The sequence below is a fragment of the Thermobia domestica genome, chromosome 12, assembly GCF_964235325.1.
Source record: "Thermobia domestica chromosome 12, izTheDome1.hap1.1, whole genome shotgun sequence".
In the NCBI taxonomy this organism is placed as follows: Eukaryota; Metazoa; Arthropoda; class Insecta; order Zygentoma; family Lepismatidae; genus Thermobia; species Thermobia domestica.
Window position 1 is genome coordinate 226661060 of NC_137465.1, and position 18316 is coordinate 226679375.

At 36.2% G+C, this 18316-nt stretch overlaps 1 protein-coding gene across 3 annotated transcripts in view; it reads left to right on the forward strand.

Annotated features, from left to right (window-relative positions):
* The window catches only part of LOC145667071 (ABC transporter G family member 20-like), a 112175-nt gene that overhangs the window by 14147 nt on the left and 79712 nt on the right, over positions 1–18316 (forward strand). For all 3 annotated transcript variants that reach the window (XM_081734775.1, XM_081734773.1, XM_081734776.1), the window contains 2 exons: positions 3382–3489; positions 15301–15391. In XM_081734775.1, coding sequence (XP_081590901.1) covers positions 3382–3489; positions 15301–15391 — 199 coding nt within the window. The remainder of the gene's footprint in view (positions 1–3381; positions 3490–15300; positions 15392–18316) is intronic.

Here is an 18316-nt window from a genome sequence, read left to right on the forward strand (position 1 = left end):
TCACTAAAATAAAATAATGAACTCTAATAAACAATTAAGTAATATAAAAAAGTACTAATAAAAATCTGATCGGAATTGCCATTGTTAATTATCTTAAATTTGAAAAGCTATATGTAAATAAAGAAAATGTCATTTGATCGGATTAAATGATGTTATATCGTCGTATGGGAACCAGAGGAACATAACTCCAAAAATCCGGTTTTCCTTTCCTTCATGTTTGGACCTAATTTTGAAAGCCCCACTTGGTGTAAATGGAACGTAACGCCATCTGTTCTATTTGTCGATCATCTATTGTAATGTAGCTCAATTATCATCTTATTAAAAACACATCTTTCTAAGAAAAATAATATCTTTGTCCACTAGCGTGTAAACCTACGAAAATGGAGTTAGGTTCGTCTGGTTCTCATGTGACGATATTATGCTTAGTAGTAGTAAATATTGACTACTTTTATTTTGATATAATAATACTTTAAATTTTTCGAACATTGAGATCAAAAAATATCTGTGATTATTAAGTTTCAGATAAGGAGTACTCATAGCAATCCTCATACCTTACTAATTACTGTGCTCAAAGTTCTAATCAAAGCATAATAATTAGATATTAGAACACACGCAATATTTATCTTTATTGCAGTAAATTAGTTTCTTCTGCCTAATTATTCTCCCAAAAGAAAAATTCTAGCTCCTTACTTAACATAACTAGGAAAATTTTAAACGCTTTCAAAGTCTTGACTGGTAGACCCATAGGAAAACGACCATTAGGAAGACCTAGGCGCAGATGGGAGGATAATATTAAGATGGATCTCGCAGAGATAGGAATACAAAGTAGAAACTGGATCCAATTAGCTAAGGATAGAAGTCAGTGGAGAGCTTTTGTGAACGCGGCACTGAACCTCCGGGTTCCATAGGCCATAGAGTTAGTTAGTTAGTTAGGAAAATTTTAAACCAGTAGACAAGGAATTGGATGTTCACTGTTTCATTTCACTCCCATGTGGCTTAAATGGATATATTTAAAAATGAAGATAAGGTTCTGATGTGCATGAATCTGGGTAATTATTTAGTAGAAAATATTACTAAGGTAATAGTTTGCGTTGTCAATACATTCTCCATTATAATAGAAAATACGGCTCTAAATAAATTGAGGCGTAAGCTTAGATGACAAACTGGGAAAAGTAAAGATCATTTGAAAACATTGACTGGTTTCTTCTTCTCAGGTCAGCAATCTTTCGATTAGTTTGACACATCTCTCTACTTTCCCAGTTACTTTTTTCTTCCAAATATATTGTATTAGATATTTGATCCGGCCTTCCTTCAGATATTGCCATTCAGATATTCTAAATATCTAATATGATGATTCCTCCATGGCTTGTAATGTATCCAGTCATCCTAGATCTTCTTTTTAAAATATTTATTATATTCCTGCCTCTTTCCTATCATTTTCAGTATCTTTTTATTATACACTTTATCCACTAACCAAATTTTCAATATTCTTCTATAGGACCATATTTCGAAGGATTCCATTCTTCGTTTTTCCTCTTCTTTTTCTGCTCATACCCAGAGCTGGATTTAGCTTTGGTGGGGCCCTAGGCTACTGAAGAATGTTGCCCTTTATGTTCCAGATAAACGTACCACGACAGAGCAGTTGAAGGCTCTTAAAAAAAAAAAAAAAAAAAAAAAAAAAAAAGCTTTCCAGAAAGGCTTCCAGCCATGGATTCAACGTTAGGATAAGTGCATTGCTAGCCAAGGACAGTACTTTGAAGGAGATTAAATTAAATCTCATGTATGCTTATTACTATATTTCAAATTAAATTATTCACCATATATTTGATCACACCTCGTACGCTTTCATCAACCTTTTCTTCAGGTCTATGTCAATGTTTCCATTTACAAGGTAAGTTCGGGAGAAAGCACTCTCCTGTATTGAAACTAAACATGCCATTTGAAGGACCAATTCAAGCTGATTACAAACTAATAAAATTCCTATGTTGTTGAGAACTGTTCGAGATATTCAACTTTGGAAGTTTATATGGAAAAAATGAGTATATGCGCATTTAAACGCGTTAAGTACAACATTATTAGCAACGAATATTGACATATGAATTGAAATCTATCGGAGATAACAGAAAAAACTGTTTTGCAATAACTAACGGGTTTGTCAGTTAATATTAGTCATTATAATGTTCACAACAATGATAGGTTAGGGATGAAAATTGATCACTGCTCTTCTTCCGTCCTATGAAGAAATGACGCAGGCAAAAGACTTGCTTGCACATGAACATTTTATATGTCCAAATACGTTGCATCCGTCAAGGGACCAGTTCGCGTAACCAAAGCGAAAAGCAAATTCGACAGGTGATTCAAAACATATATAATTTGTCCGGTGCATCATTTCTTCATAGAACAGAAGAACAATAGTGATCCATTTTCATCTCTAACTTATCATTATTGTGAACAGTATAATGACAAATTTTAATTAACAAACCCGTTCCTTATTGCAAAACAGTTTTTTTGTTACCTCCGATAGATTTCAATTCGCTTTCTTCCGAACTTCCCTTGTTAGAAGCTTCTATTTTTGTTCAAATGTCTTCTTCGCCTAAGCTATTCTTGATTTACTGAATACTGACTTACTGAGTAAATATAATGTACTTACTAGAAAATACACAGATAAATTATAACATTAGTATTTGATTTCTGAAATATATTAAGAAAGAACCGGGGATAATGAGCGTTTTTAAAACGTAAAATCATTTCAATAACAGTATTTTGCATATCATGTACTCTACTAGAACGCGAGAAGTTAAGGACTAATATCCAATAAAATTTAAAGATTAATATTTATTTATATATCATAGCTTTATAATATACCCGATGCCGCAAATAGAACGTCTAGTTCATATACATCTCAAAGAGTTGAAGATTAAACAATAAAAAAAGAGAGGTAGAAAAATCTCAAAGGTGCATCGAATGGTGCTTTCAGCTTTCTTTTACAAGTCTGCCTCTAATAGGGTCCGAGGATCAATCTAAATTTGATGGCATGTCTTCTGATACGACATTGCAAACATCACGAAAAAACATATCTCAAGTTTTTGTAGAAAACCATTTGCGAGACTGTCATCATTTAACCTTACCACAATACAAAACCAGGAAGCATCTCCACGGTCTTCTTAAATAGTCGGTAAAATTTAAAATTTTCAGGTGACTTCTAGGTCCCTACAGGGTACCCAGAATGCTTCATTTGACACGTTCTCTGTCATTTATTATTTTACTTTTCTCGTTTTTTTTTCTTCCTCGTTTTATCTCCATTCTCTTGTTACTTATGAACACTCAACACTGTATCTGAAACATCTGGTATATGCACGTATTTGAATTTACTTTTTTCAGTGGAGGACAATCAAGAAGAGTTTCATTTGCTGTGGCAATGCTTCACGAACCACCGCTAATGATTTTAGATGAACCAACAGTAGGTGTTGATCCTCTACTAAGAGAAAGGTAGGTAAGGCAATTGCTCATATTGTAATGTGTATCCAACTCTACCTGTTATTAAATAGGAGAGGCTAAATTAATCTCGAGAAAAAGTGCAAATGAGCGCATGAATAAATGCAAAGGAATGGCTGTGTGTTTTACTTTACAGCAGATTTCAGATGAGAAGCGGCATGGCCTTGAGTTGGCTTTACGCGGCGTCCAATTGGCTTTGAGCGGTGTTGACAATTCGCGACAAGCAGTTCTGCACGCTGACTTCTCGCGCTACTGCGAATCTTGACAATAGCAGAGGCGCTTATTAGAAATATTGTATTAGCACATTAACTGCTCACTTTACGAAGTAGAGAAAAGAATTACGAACACATACGTGAAAACTACATCTTTTTATAACAACTGGTTGTCATGATACACGCTTTGAAAGGTTTCCATATAAAACAATTAGTAAAACGAGCGTTGAGTCCCGTCTAATTTCCAGTGGATTTTTCTTCGATTTGGAAATGGAACTCAACTTTTATTAAAGGATAATCAGGGGTGTAACCAACAGGTTGTTCTAGGGGAACATTACTTTCAGGGGGAGGAAAGCTTTTCACACATTAAAAACAGAACAAATGACCTCTTTCAGAATATGAAAGCATTTTAATTCACCATGTATACTATACACATATTATGTTTGCTCGATGCTACCTTAACAAAAGACGGATCTTGACAGTACTGAAGTTGAAAAGCGGATTGTAAGAGATAAATCAATAAGCTATTCATAAGAAAACAAATGCTGTTTCTAGCAGTCTGTTTATCTGACTTTGTGTTAATGTAGATTAAAATACTAAAGGGGGAAAAAACTCGAAAAAATATCAACTCAGATATTATTATGCAATAATATAGTAGTGAGTTCACACGGTGATCGTCCAGTTAGGGAAATAAGAATATAAAGCATATAATTAATGTTAGTTATTTTAATTAGGCAAGGGCGTAGATCCTGGGGGACGGAGGGGGCCAGGGCCCCCCAAACTTCATATGGGCCCCCCTCATATTATTTGTAAATTTGCAATATTAGGCATAATTTGAATGCAATTTGTCTTAAAATCATCATATATGCTTTCTGCATCTGAATGCACCCCCCGCCAATTTACAGAGAAATCAGCGTCCTTGTAATTAGGTACAGAAACTGTATTGATGATTTTTTCTTTTTTTAAAAATCGTATTTTATTAAAAACGTTCCTAATTTGCATTAGCTATTAAATAAGTTTACTAAACATATACTAGATGAACCTCATTTCGGGGCTGGAAATAGTTTGGAAAGTCAATGCCCTCTTTTCCCCCGTTTCTACACCCTTGAGAATAGTAAGCGATCGAATTAAATAACAAGCCTCTGCAATTTGATTCATATATATATATATATATATATATATATATATATATATTCGATTCCCGGCGGGAGCTCATGTGGAAGAACAGAAGGTATGGGACATTCGTAATATTGTTTTGAAATTGCCTTCATGCAAGATTCTTCCTTATTCGACAGAAGAAACGCAGTGTGATTTTTTTCTTCGTTTCAATACCTTACGTATGTGTGGCCAATTACGTGCTCCTTCTTTACTCCTCTAGCAGGGATGCAAAAGCACCAGGCGTCTGAGTGGTGTCATAAATTATTGTAACCCAAAACAAACTCGACCATATCGTGTTGCTTACGAATCAGATGGATTGTTGTTGTGAGACCTACATCAAGTATAAGAGTGTGTTATTATAGGAACAGACATGGAAGCAAAGGCGCTGATTGTGTGTGTAGGAACGCAACTTCTCTTCTAGCATAAACAGAATTCATTAGTGTCTAGGTTGCTTTCTTTCGTGGTAGTTCATTTGTTCTCCAAAATTATAGTTGACAATGTCTTTAAGGAAACCGAGTACAAGTGCGGAATTTTCTTTAAAAAAAAAAAAAAAAAAAAAGTGCTACGAAGTGAAGCTCGAAGAATTATTTTTTGTGTTTACAATTTTTGGAACTCATAATAAAAAATTTACAAGAGTCAGATTCAGACAATGGCGAAATATTAATTGACATAGACAATAGTGAAAGTAGTGTTGAAGACGAACGTTTAGCAGTTCCACTGGTATAAGTTAATAGGTATGTTATTCAGTTGCTATATATACTTCTAGGATACACAGCCAAAATCTTTGACTTTGCTGGAATAGTATATTTACATTGTGAATAATGTTGCCAATGTATGTGTAATAATCTCAACTAGAGGAAGAGCAAGAAGGGAAAGGGGAGTCCGAAATCCGGCAACACCGCGCGGAATATCGCACAGCATTGGCTACTGCCCGTGATGCTTTACATCTGAAAAACACAATAGTACCATACATAATCCTACTATCAAATTTTTGTGCACAAAGCTCTCTCTCTCTCTCTCTAATTGCCAATTACAACTTTATAAATCAAAGTGAATAGATCGTCATAAATGATCTTCGAATTCCTCGACCTATCAAGTCAAGAAAGGTCTTTCATTGACGTTTAATTCAGATTTGGATTAGCTTGTCAAGTTTTGCTACGATAGTCTTTTGGAAAAGGAATCACAAATAAACATCATTGTAATTCTGGTTGTTCTCACTACTTCTAAAGAAGAAACACTTCTGTTGAAAGCTACTATTCATCGATGACTTGTACACAACTCCAATATAACCAAGTAACCAAGGACTTTAAATATCTGTTCAACAACGACAAATTACTAGTTTGAACGTGGGCATCTCTGGAGTGGAAAAACTGAGGGGTCGACTAAAACAACGAATGGGAAACTGATTCAATTAAGAGCTAGTGGGATCCTGTTACTACCTCTATCAGTATTAATCATAATATTCTTTCCTCACTGTACGAGTAGGCACTTACTATACTATATTTAGAAGTTTCCATGTACTATTATTATATATTTTTTTGCCGCAAAGGTCCAGATAAACCTGCATTGTGTGGAGAGTATGCTATTCAGGAAAGGACCACCCAAAAATGACTTGACAGGCTTTGAAGTGAAAATTTTGATCTGAGTGATGTCCCACGTTGTGGTCGCCAATCCCACTTTGATGAGGACCATTTGAATGACTTGATCAACAATTATCCACGTCAAAGCATTCGAGAATTGGCTACGGAGATAGCAATGGATAGACAACTGTTTGCGACATCTTCAACGTATGGGAAAGGTTCAAAAACTGGGTTTGTGGTTGTCTCATTGACTTAGTCCAGACAACAAGAACCAGCGTGGTCTTTGCGTATCCGCCATCATGAACCATGTTGCCAACATCAGCCCTTCACCCATATATTATTGCCAGAGATGAAAAGTTCGATACATGAACTTTAAACAGAGGAAGAAGTAGATCAGCCCAAACACAAAGACGACACGAAGTTCAAAACAGAATTTGCATCCCCAGAAGATGCCAAATTATGTATCTTGTGATACATGGAAAGGATAATCCATAGTAAACTCTTATCTCGTAATCGTACCATCACTGCTCCCAGGGAGTAATCTACACCCCCCCAACACCCCCCTAACACCCCTCCAAATTTCTTTACACACACCCCTGGATGGAAAAGGAATACTCTCACAAATCCACAAGTTAAAAAAGGTTTAGCTTTTAGCAAAGAAGACAATATTCTTATTTATTTATTTATTTATTTATTTATTTATTTATTTATTTATTTCACTTCAAAATACGAAGTGACCTCGTTCTCATGTACTTCTTCGAGAACCACACGATCTCATTGTTTCGGGCAGTGTTTCGATCGAAACAATTGACAAAACAAACCGCTGATACCTACCTTCCTGAGCTTCCTGGTCGTTTCCGAGAAAAGAGATTGATGGACAGATGCAGATGACTGAAATTGGCAACGTCTTGAGCGGTCATTCACCTACCTCCTCCTCAATAAGGAAAAATGTGACAATACAGTAATAAACTTATACCAGATTCAGTTCGTAAGTGCTACTCTGCAACAGGTTCGCAACCATTGGAGGGCCTGGACCTCTCTAAATTTTTCATGTCCCCTCCAGACCTCAATACAAAATGCACAATTTAGATATTTGTAAGAGAATTTTTAATGACTTGGCCCTTCCTAACATTCATGGCACCCCAAAGCTCTGTGGCTGGTTTCGAGCGTGCTCTGCAAGTGGTGTATCAACGGACGGACGTTAGAAGGGTGTAGTCAAAACGTTTTTAGAAATGAAGAGATCGATCGAAGTAAGAATTATATATATTTTAGACTGAGTCTAGTGCTATGCAGGAACGCATTTGGCGCTAGCTTATTTTTTTGTAAAGTATATTTCTATTCACGTAAATTCATTGAGCGGATCAGGGCTCATAACGAGCCATTTCTTTAACTAAAATTTACTTTTTTTTTTTTCAAGTTGGTCACTGAAAGTTAGTTTTTAAAGAGGTAAAGTGACTTTTTCGTGTGATTTATGTTTTGCATTGGCTATTTTTTAAGAAAAATATAAAAACAAATGGAAAAAGGTAGAAACTTGTTACTCATTACTCTTCTGAAAGCTTCAGTACTTGCTGCCACATGTGAAACATTCAGCTTTATTCTCCATTCAGCTTTTATTCTTTCTAAAGCACAGTGGACGGTTGGTGGATGCTTAAGCTCTCAAGGTGGGGTTGAGAACCCTTTTGTGTCTATTCTTTATTCTATCATAATAATCTTTTAGTTTTCTCTCGTAATAGTTAACGCTCCGTTCAATGTTGTGTGTGTGTGTGTTTATGTGGATCATCGTGTTCGTCTTGTGTTATGCTTCTTGTATGTTCTTCTTAAGAGTAGATGATGAATTTGAATCTTTCATGTTTTTGAGAACTCTTAATGCGAAGTTAAATATAATATCTGGGATGAAGAAATTCGAAAATAGGCCAGAACTGGTTCCACTTAATCAGAAGCTTTTTACATCTGCTAAGTCTGCTTACCGTAACTACAAAGCATACTTTGAAAACCTAAGAAAGGAGGAAGCTCAAAAAGAAGAAGTAAAGAAGAAATAAAACACAAACAGAGAGAGAGGTGATGGAGAAATTGACAATGAAAAGAGGGGCATGATGAGATTTTGGTCACTTTTTCGTGTGCTTTTGGCCATTTTTGGTCACTTTTCAACTATTTACAAGAGACCAGACCACTATGAGCCCTGGGAATAATAAAATCAGGGCATAAAGAAGACAAAACAGAAAGATACAAAATATTTGTAAATTGAAAACCTGGATTTCTGGAAAACAACTAAATCAATGAATAGTTTTCTTATGAAAGATATTCAGAACGAATAACGTAGCCAGGAAAAGGCAGGAACGGAGACTAAGAGATCAAATAATATAACAGCAATTAACGTAAACAACAGGGTTAGAATATTAAAATAATGAAATTGGAACTATGTACAGTATTAATTACTAAACGAATATGATTTCAGCATGAGACGAGGGAATTTTTTTCCAATTAATATTTTTAAAAAAAAATCACCCACTAAAACTTGCTGGGGGTAATAAATTGAAATAATAGCAGAATTTTGCAAAATATAATAAATATAATAATTCGTATGTAATCAATTCACATGTAATTACTGGGTAAAATAGTGGAGGTTAATTCCTAATACAGTGAAACCTCTCTTAATGGGAATCTCTCAATAGTGGACATCTTCATAAGAGGACAAATTTTCTTATTCTTCCATGCCATAAATATGTGTGGCGTGGTGTTATGAGAGAGAACCCTTCCTTTTAGGGACACCTCTCATTTACGGACGAATAATCGGTTCCACCGATGTCCGTTTTGAGAGGTTTCACTGTATTACTTAGTTTCATAATAATAATAAATGCTCAAATGTGTGAACCTACTTTATTGAACCTACCGCTGCGAAGAGCTGATATTATTATTATTATTATTATTATTATTATTATTAGTAGTAGTAGTAGTAGTAGTAGTAGTAGTAGTAGTAGTATTGTAATAGTTGCGTAACAAAACATACTGTTTTCTTGTTTGAGTTTGTTTAAAAATTGTATCATTATTCTGAGAGCACACTCCCCTTTTTATTTTGAACACCCCCCCAAGTAAAAATTTCTGGCGTACTTACTGACTGCTCCTGTGCTCATGCAGGACTTCAAGAAAAAATGCCGAATAAATGACATAACGTTATTACCTCCACATGAGCAGCGCTAGACCGCATTTGACATACGTAACAAACGCTGCTATTCAGCAGCATCAATGAAAGTGAAAGGGTTTTGTTTCCGGTGTACTCTTCAGATGTGGCTCCTACAGATTACAATCTTTTCCGGTTTCTGTCGAATGTACTCCATGGCACATTATTCGTAAACGATGAGCTCTAAATTGAGGTCTAAAACATTGATGAGCTCTATGCATCCAAGCCACCAAGTTATTTTTCTTCATCTTCTTAGAGGCACACACTAGCGTCTCTGACCAAGGGCGCCGATCCTAGGGGGCCCGGGCCCCCCTAAAGCCCATGTGCCACCCCCGTTATTGTATTTAAGAATGTACAATATTTGGCATAATTTGAATGCAATTTGTCGTAAAATCCTCATATATGCCTTCTGCATCTGAATGGGCCCCCAAATTTACAGAGAAATCGGCTCCTTCTCTGACATGTAAAATGTGGGGACATCAAAGAAAGTGATTTAAATGGTACTACCTAGCCCAACCTGTTTATTATCTTCGATTCCATTTGTTACCTTTCTCCTTATCTTCATGGACCCCCTAAGAACTCTGAACTCTGTTATAATCGTTTCACAGCCTGAATATTATATTCCCAAATAAATATAATTATTATTATTTATAAGTTATTCTGTCCTTAGAAAATGAATTAAATTAGAATATAGGCTAATACTGAATATTTTGTACTTCAAAATATTGGGGGGGACGCATACGCCCGTAGAGGCATCCAACAATTGCCTGAAAGCTGGGAGCAGATTATGAATAATGCAGGACAATGGACCCCTGATCCATTATATGACTAGTTCAATCCTCAAAGAAGACATGTAACCATTGGCTCTAAACGGCACGAACTAATAAATCAATCCCTTTTTATACATACGTATATCTTGGTAATAATAATTCCGACTATTAATTGCAATTTGAATTAAAATATAAGGTGTTCTAATTTGAATGGAAGAGATAACGTAAGACTTTCCACACACTATCGCTGGAACATTCCTTGGTAAGCCATTGTTGGCTCGTTTTTCTGATTGTCATTTTCTTCCATTGGCTAAGATTTCTCATTGCCACACCTATTGTTTGCTACAAGTATACATATTATTCAATGTAAACTTTTTATTCAGTACGAATTCTCTCGAAGAATTTGAAACTTAAAATATTCAAAATGATAATTATGCCCATCAGTGCATGATGTAGGTTTGATGGGACCCTAAGCTATTGAAAGTAATATGTCTAGTTTTCTTTTTCAGTGACAAAATGTCGCCGCGTTTTGGATTTGAATATATACTACAGTGGCGTATTTAGGAGGGTGGCTATCGGGCTCAAGCCCCTTCTCCCCCGAAATACACTTGGTATATGCACAACTTCATTACAATTTGTCGGCACCGAAAAGGAAAACATAATTGCTTATTCTCGTGTTGTGCATAGCCCCCCACCGAAGCATATTCCTAAATAAGCCACTGATATACTATATAGTAGTTTATTGTTCTAATAGATATCTAAATACGTACTTTTATACAAGACGTGTATTATATAGGCTTATCAACATACGTATTATCAATAAATTACTCAAACTACTAATAATTAACGAGGGTAAAAATGATGGACTCGATTTTATAAATTTATTTTGCGAAATCTGATAAACTTATGTTATTGTAAGATATGCACTTCGAAAGGTTAATTTGCAATGTTTAGTTTCTACCCAATCTTTCCACTTTCTACCGCTAGGAGTCAGCAGCGAGCAGATAAGGAAAATTACTTTGAATGGAAGGCAGAAATCGACGGTTCGTCAGTGGCCGTTACGGCGAGTGCATAGTGTTTTGTGTGCTCTGTGAGGACGAGAGTTACTCATCTACTATTACTGTTACTATTCGGTTCAAAATCTCTTGTCGTCGCGAATTCTGTCGAGGAATTTGAAGCTTAAAATATATAAAACGATAATCATGCCTGTTGTTCTGTATGGTTGCGAAACATGGTCGCTTACTCTGAGGGAAGAACATAAACTGAAAGTATTTGAGAACAGGATCCTGAGAAGAATATTCGGACCCAAGAGGAACGAGAATGGGGAATGGCGGAAGCTTCATAACGAGGAACTACATAGTTTATACGGTTTACCCAACATTGTTAGGGTCGTCAAGTCTAGGAGGCTTAGGTGGGCAGGTCATGTAGCTAGAATGGAAGAAAGTAGAAACGCTTTCAAAGTCTTGAGTGGAAGACCAATCGGAAAACGACCATTAGGAAGACCTAGGCGCAGATGGGAGGATAATATTAAGATGGATCTCGCAGATGGATGGATCTCACTTAGTTGTTTCTATTCAGGTTGGAATACAAAGTAGAAACTGGATCCAATTAGCTAAGGATAGAAGTCAGTGGAGAGCTTTTGTGAACGCGGCACTGAACCTCCGGGTTCCATAGGCCATAAAGTTAGTTAGTTAGTTAGTTTTGTGAGGACGAGAGTTGAGTGGACCTTTCTATACATATCCACTACACTTACATTCTTTTTTTTTTTCATTTACACGTTCATACATTCCCTTCTTTCTTCAACATTTTTTTCCCTTCATTTTACACTCCCACTTTTCTCTACCTTTTGCCCTGTCCATCTTGGCCTTCAGCCCCCTTTAACTGTTCGAACTTCTCTCCCGATTTTGACCTTTACCCTATTGTGTCGTACTTCTCTCCCGATTTGACTTTTTCCCGATTGTGACTTTACTTTTTTTCACGTCTTTTTTTTTACTTTATCGTACTTATTACTTTGTATATGTCCTATACCTTTGTACTCAACTTATTACTTTTTTCATTTTTCTACTAATCAAATCATTACATTTTACACGTTAAATTACCTTTGTAAATTGCCGATAAGTCTTTTCCAAGACAGTGGCAACTTTCTTTTGCGCCACTTTTGTGACGCTTCTACAAACAAACAAGGCAGAAATCTTTCTATGTGCTTCATTATCATGTAAACAAATTTTTTATTAGTGTGCACCTGACTTGACTCCATGTGATTTCTTCATGTGAGGTTTTGTAAAGGACCATGTTTACGTACTACACTTCCGACAACATTGAATAGCCTGCGTGCTCGCATCACAGGTACTATTGCTCATATTGGCCGCAACATGCAGGAAACTGTTTAATAGGAGATAGACCATCGGCTTGATGTGTGCCGTGCTACATAAGGTTCTCACATAGAGCATTTATGAATATGTTCCAAGAAAACTTTCACAGTTTACCTTTCTTAGTACATGTTTCATAATAACACATGTTTGTTAGATTTCACACAATAAATTTCCGAAATCGGGCCCATCATTTTGACTTTCCCTGTATATAGCATTATTAATATAACATTATGTTATAACCTACACAAATACAATTGTAGGTAATAGAATGTATTTACATAATGTCAATATCATCACAGTAGTTCACACTGTTCATTGGGACAGCAGACTTTTATAGACCCGAAAAATAAATGCCGAATCTACAAAAAATTGCAAAGCGAAAGCAGATTAGAGAGTCATAGTAACGGTATCTTACGCAAAATAATATTGGCTAGCCCACTGTGTTTCCACTTTTCGATTACTTTTGTCAATTTTGAAGATATTACAGAAAAACTGTACATTTAGCTGTAGTTTAATTTCGTCCCAATTAAGCCTCTTGCAGGTCTCTGCTTCCTTATAATCAAAGCTCCACTCCATGATTCTATACGTGGAGGTCGCAACATTTCTAATTTCAAGTTGTTTCTATTCAGATTTTTTGGTAATGTTTCAAACGTTTCCAGAGATCCAATGTAGATAAATACAGTCTGAATATCACCCCGGGTTAGTAAATACTGCTGCAGACTTACCAAGCGTCCTGATTCTGTCGGGACTGTACCGATTGACTTATTTGTCCCGCGTCCCGACCGGACACTCATCGGGGCGCATATTGTCCCGATTGATCGTTTTTCAAAGTTAATTAATATTTTACTGGGCCATTTTTACAAAGGAATAACTTATTTTTTTACACGCACAGTTTTATGTATAGAATCAATTTAACAAATTTATGTTTTATTTTACTCATGAAAAAATAATTAGCAGGTCGTCTTTAATTTATAATCATTCCCTAATTGTTTTGAGTTGATAATCTAGCCGATTGTGATGATAGTATATTCCGTACAAAGCTAAAAGTATTATTTTTGCAACCTCTACATAAAAGCGACTGGTACCATAGTAGCAGTAACACTAGCGCTCACTTCAGCGGATGGCCGCGACTCCAACTATAGCGGGTACCGGCCGTCTGCCGGAGCTGTCACCAGTGTCGTCGTCTTCTGCTTGACCTTTGGTTTATCGCGCAATCGCAACCTGTGGTGTGTATTATTATTCTGTTCTTCGACGTTAAGTTATAAAGTTATTTTTTACAATTAATGATGCATGTCCGGTCCAACACTGATTGTCCCGTCCCGGTTTTTTCGTAAGGAAAGTTGGCAGCCTGGACTGCTGCACAATAACTTACACAAGACAGATTCAATTGTGCAGTTCTGAACACAGCAATACAAAACAAAACACAGTGCGCTGTTAATATATATTAACACGTAAGTTTGGCCCTCCACTGTACAACACGTTTTGCGGTTGCCGATCATTTTTTGTTTTCAATGTGTCATGTGGACCTTCCTCTTCCGTCAGCAGTAACCAGTTCACCTGTGAGTGTCGTGGTGTGAAAGTGGTGCGGTAAAATGGCCGACCTGACAGACTTCCAAAGAGGCATGATCGTTGGTGCCCGTCTGGTTGGAGCGTCAGTGGCAACAGTGGTTAACATTGTGGAGGTATCGAAAGGCACTGTGTCCAATGTCACGAGGGCATACACAATTCATGGGCAAACGATGTCTGCAAACCACAACAGTGGTCGAAACACAATCCTGTCAGATAGGGACCGGATTGCATTAAAACGGATTGTAGCAGCTAAAAAGAAGACCACTGCAATGCAAATTATGTCTGAACTCAATTCCGGCCTACAGAACCCGGTTTCATCGAAAGCAGTGCAACGGGAACTTCATAAAATGAAAATTCATGGCAGGGCCGCTATCGCCAAACCCGTGCAGTACTTCCGCATCAATTTTTATAGAGGTAGTTAGTGAGTACTTCAGATTATATACCCGTAACCAAACTGCCTGTACAAAAATTGTTGCGTGAGTACCTTAGGATTCTGAAACATGTATTTTTGGATAGAGCACATATTAGTTCCTAAGTAAAGTCTTCGCCCGACTACTGTGGGTCCCATAGTTTTGGAGCTATAGACCTTTAAAGTTCATTGTTTCATGTTTTCGGCAGCCTATAACTCCGAAAGGAAGCATTTGTGCACCCAGGTTTGTCTATACTTTTCGTCTTATTTTGGTATCAGGAATCACCTCCCAAACGTTTCAGTGTTGTTTTGAAACGCCCTGTACATATATATATATATATATATATATATATATATATATATATATATATATAGATAGATAGATAGATAGATAGATAGATAGATAGATAGATAGATAGATAGATAGATAGAGAGAGACAGAGTTGGTATTTAAGATTATTCTGGAGTAAGATTTAATTTCAGTGTTTCTTTTAATTATTGTCTGATATTGAACTCAAATAATAAAAGTAATTTTCTTTTCAATTTCATGTATGTAGGATTTGGAAGCATCTAATAAGTATATCGAAACGAGACTGTACAATAATGATAACTACACATTACGCGGAAGAAACAAGAGAGGCTCATAGGGTAAGCAAAGGACAAGTAATATTCGTTAGAGTTTTTGTCATTTGTTCTTTAAGAGATATGTCTCAGCAGAAATATACCCACACGTTGTCCACCGGGTTCAGATTCAACCCTCTCACCCCACTCCCGAAAAAATTTTGTAACCCGATATACATTTGTGCACTGTCTTAATAACACCATACTTATTTAACATAAATAAAAAGATTTGACCTCACATTTTACCTGTAGTCTTTCTTATTAAAAAAAATCTAGGTCTATCATTTTTTTTCTAAGAATATAGACATAACAATAACATGTCATCTTTTCAAGTGTAGAATAATATTGATTCAATGCTACATAGATGTAGCGTCTTCTTATAATATTGGACTTTAAGCAAACTTTGAACTCCTCCCAAATTAAAAGGATCATGGTGTTCGCCTGTGTTTCAGTGACATTGTCTAGCCAATTCATTGTATATTTACCATTTAATTTATTAAGAATTGTGTAATTAATTATTGATCCTGTATTTTTAAAAATGTTACTTATAAATACAGACAATTTTTGGCTCGGATTGATTCTATAGACATACGTTTGTCTATGAACACAATAACTGTTGATAATTCCTACCTTTTTGGACTTAGAAAAGAATAAATTAATATATCTGCAACAAAAATTTGAAAATTCTAATTTCATATTAAACAGTTATGTTCTGTAGGCAAATGGAGACAGTAAACAGAAAGAGTAATTGACGTTCTCAAAACTAACCAAGTTTTCGTCTTCGGTTAGCAAAATAACTGATAGTAAGTTTCTTAGTCAAACATAAATGACTGTCTTTTAGTTTCCTGAGCAACAAGAAAATTGTTCCAGAGGTGGAACGATTGAACAAACTTGCTCATTACATACCTGCTTTGAACAAAGCTTACAGACATTGCCGTTTGATGTTCCACAAGAAAAAAGGTGAAAAGGAGACCAGATAAAGTTGCACCGAGGGATCCATATTTCTAAAATTTCATGGGAAGTAAAATGAGGTTATTAAATCTTGAATTATCTCATTAATGTTATCTGTGAATGGGAAGCCCTACATTTAATACATTCCTTATCTGTAATTTGTTAGACTGAAATTTTTAAAAAGGAAATTGGAGAATATTTTATAGTGACGAGCAGTGGAAAATATAATTTCCACCACAGAGTTCCGCTAGATATCAAGTAAATGTTCCTTAAAACAGTTCAATGTATTTCATCAAGTACTCCTTTTTATAGTATTCCTGAAAATAAATGGCCTGAGAAAGGGTTAAAGAATGTTCCAAAAGTTCTATTTTTGCTACCATTGCAAATCAACACAGCATGCTGTTGACGAGTGAAGACCATATGAGGCCGTCCTGATGTCTGGTGAGAAAAGTGCACTTCTCGCTGCATGCAAATGTTACCGACGGCATCCACGAATAGAGCCTGTCTTGCAAGTGGCAGCTCCAGCTCCACAATTTCTCCCAAAAGTTCACAAAATAGGATCGGTCAATAACAGATTATACATTCCGGATAACCGAGATCTGCAATGGACAAAGAAATATCTACAACTGAGCTAAATGAATTTGTTAAATTAACTAAATATAGCACACGCCGATTGTTCCTTGAATGTGATGTTGGCCAATCAAATCAGACCTTACTTTGCAATAAATGGCATTTCTAAACTGCAGCGACTACATAATCTGAGTGAAGATGGTTAGAATTGTTCAATTTTGCGAATGGTGTCTCGAAATTTTATGTTTGCCAGAACTTCTGGAGTAATTATGCAACTAAAATATGTGATACAGATTCTGTCAATGGGTGTTGTTTGTTACACTCATGTGAACTTTTCTTACCAAGCATCAGAGTAGTTTCGATATGTTCTTCACGTATTACCGGCATTCTGTGTCAACTTGCAACAACAGAAAAATATAACTTCGTAATAGTTCATGAATTATTAAAATTAGGTTAACCAAATTGTCACCGTTACATTACTTTTGAAATTATAGTCTAGTTTGGTCTATCGCATAACCAGTGGAGGTTCGTAAGGGAAGTCAAAAAATTTATGGCTACAACTCACAGAAAAGAAGCTTGAATTCCATTCCTGTTTTAAATATACAAGTTGAATTTAAAATGACAGCCACCCAAGAAAGCTTCCGTTCAGTTGGCGCGTGCTTGGCATTTGGCTTTCTACACTTGCACTTGAAACGCACGCTTTCATACAATCTGCTTTCTGTTGTACTTGCAAGTAATGCTTTAGACCCTTCGCAGAGCGTCATAGCATCATTGACCGCTCATTGGCTATTGACTTGAATTGACTTGGTAAACGCTTGCAAGCTTGAATGGAACACTGAATGCAAGATTGCCCCCATGTAACTTCGTGACTGGAATCTAGCTTGCGGTATGCTTGCACGCTTTCCAATCAAGTTGGATGCAAACTTGACCGACTTGGAATTCAAGCTTACAACAAGCGGTTTGCGAGTTGTCTCTGTTACTAGGGTAGGATCACTGACTTCCACAATCACATCAAATTTCTCCCTCCTCAGGCTCACGTATTTCTGCCATGACCATTGTGACCACCTCGGCTCCTTATACAAGGTGATCAGGGACATCTGACTCACCCTTTTTAAAGATTCAGTCAAAAAGGAGGAGTTTTGCTGAATACATTCTTCGCTGTTCATTCTCCAGAATGTAAGTTTCAGTTGGTACTTATGTGCAGTGGCATACCCAAAGGAAGTCGGATTTTACCCCTTTCCTTGAATAAGATAATATGCGAGAATCCCATCACGGCGAAATTAAAATACAGCTAATATTACGGTAATTATGTGATATCTTCAAATAGATAAAACATAATCTAAAAGAGAAACAAGAGCTCGCTAGACAATATTATTTTACATGAGATATCGTTATCACGACTCATTTATTTCCTTTCGATTTCCAACCATT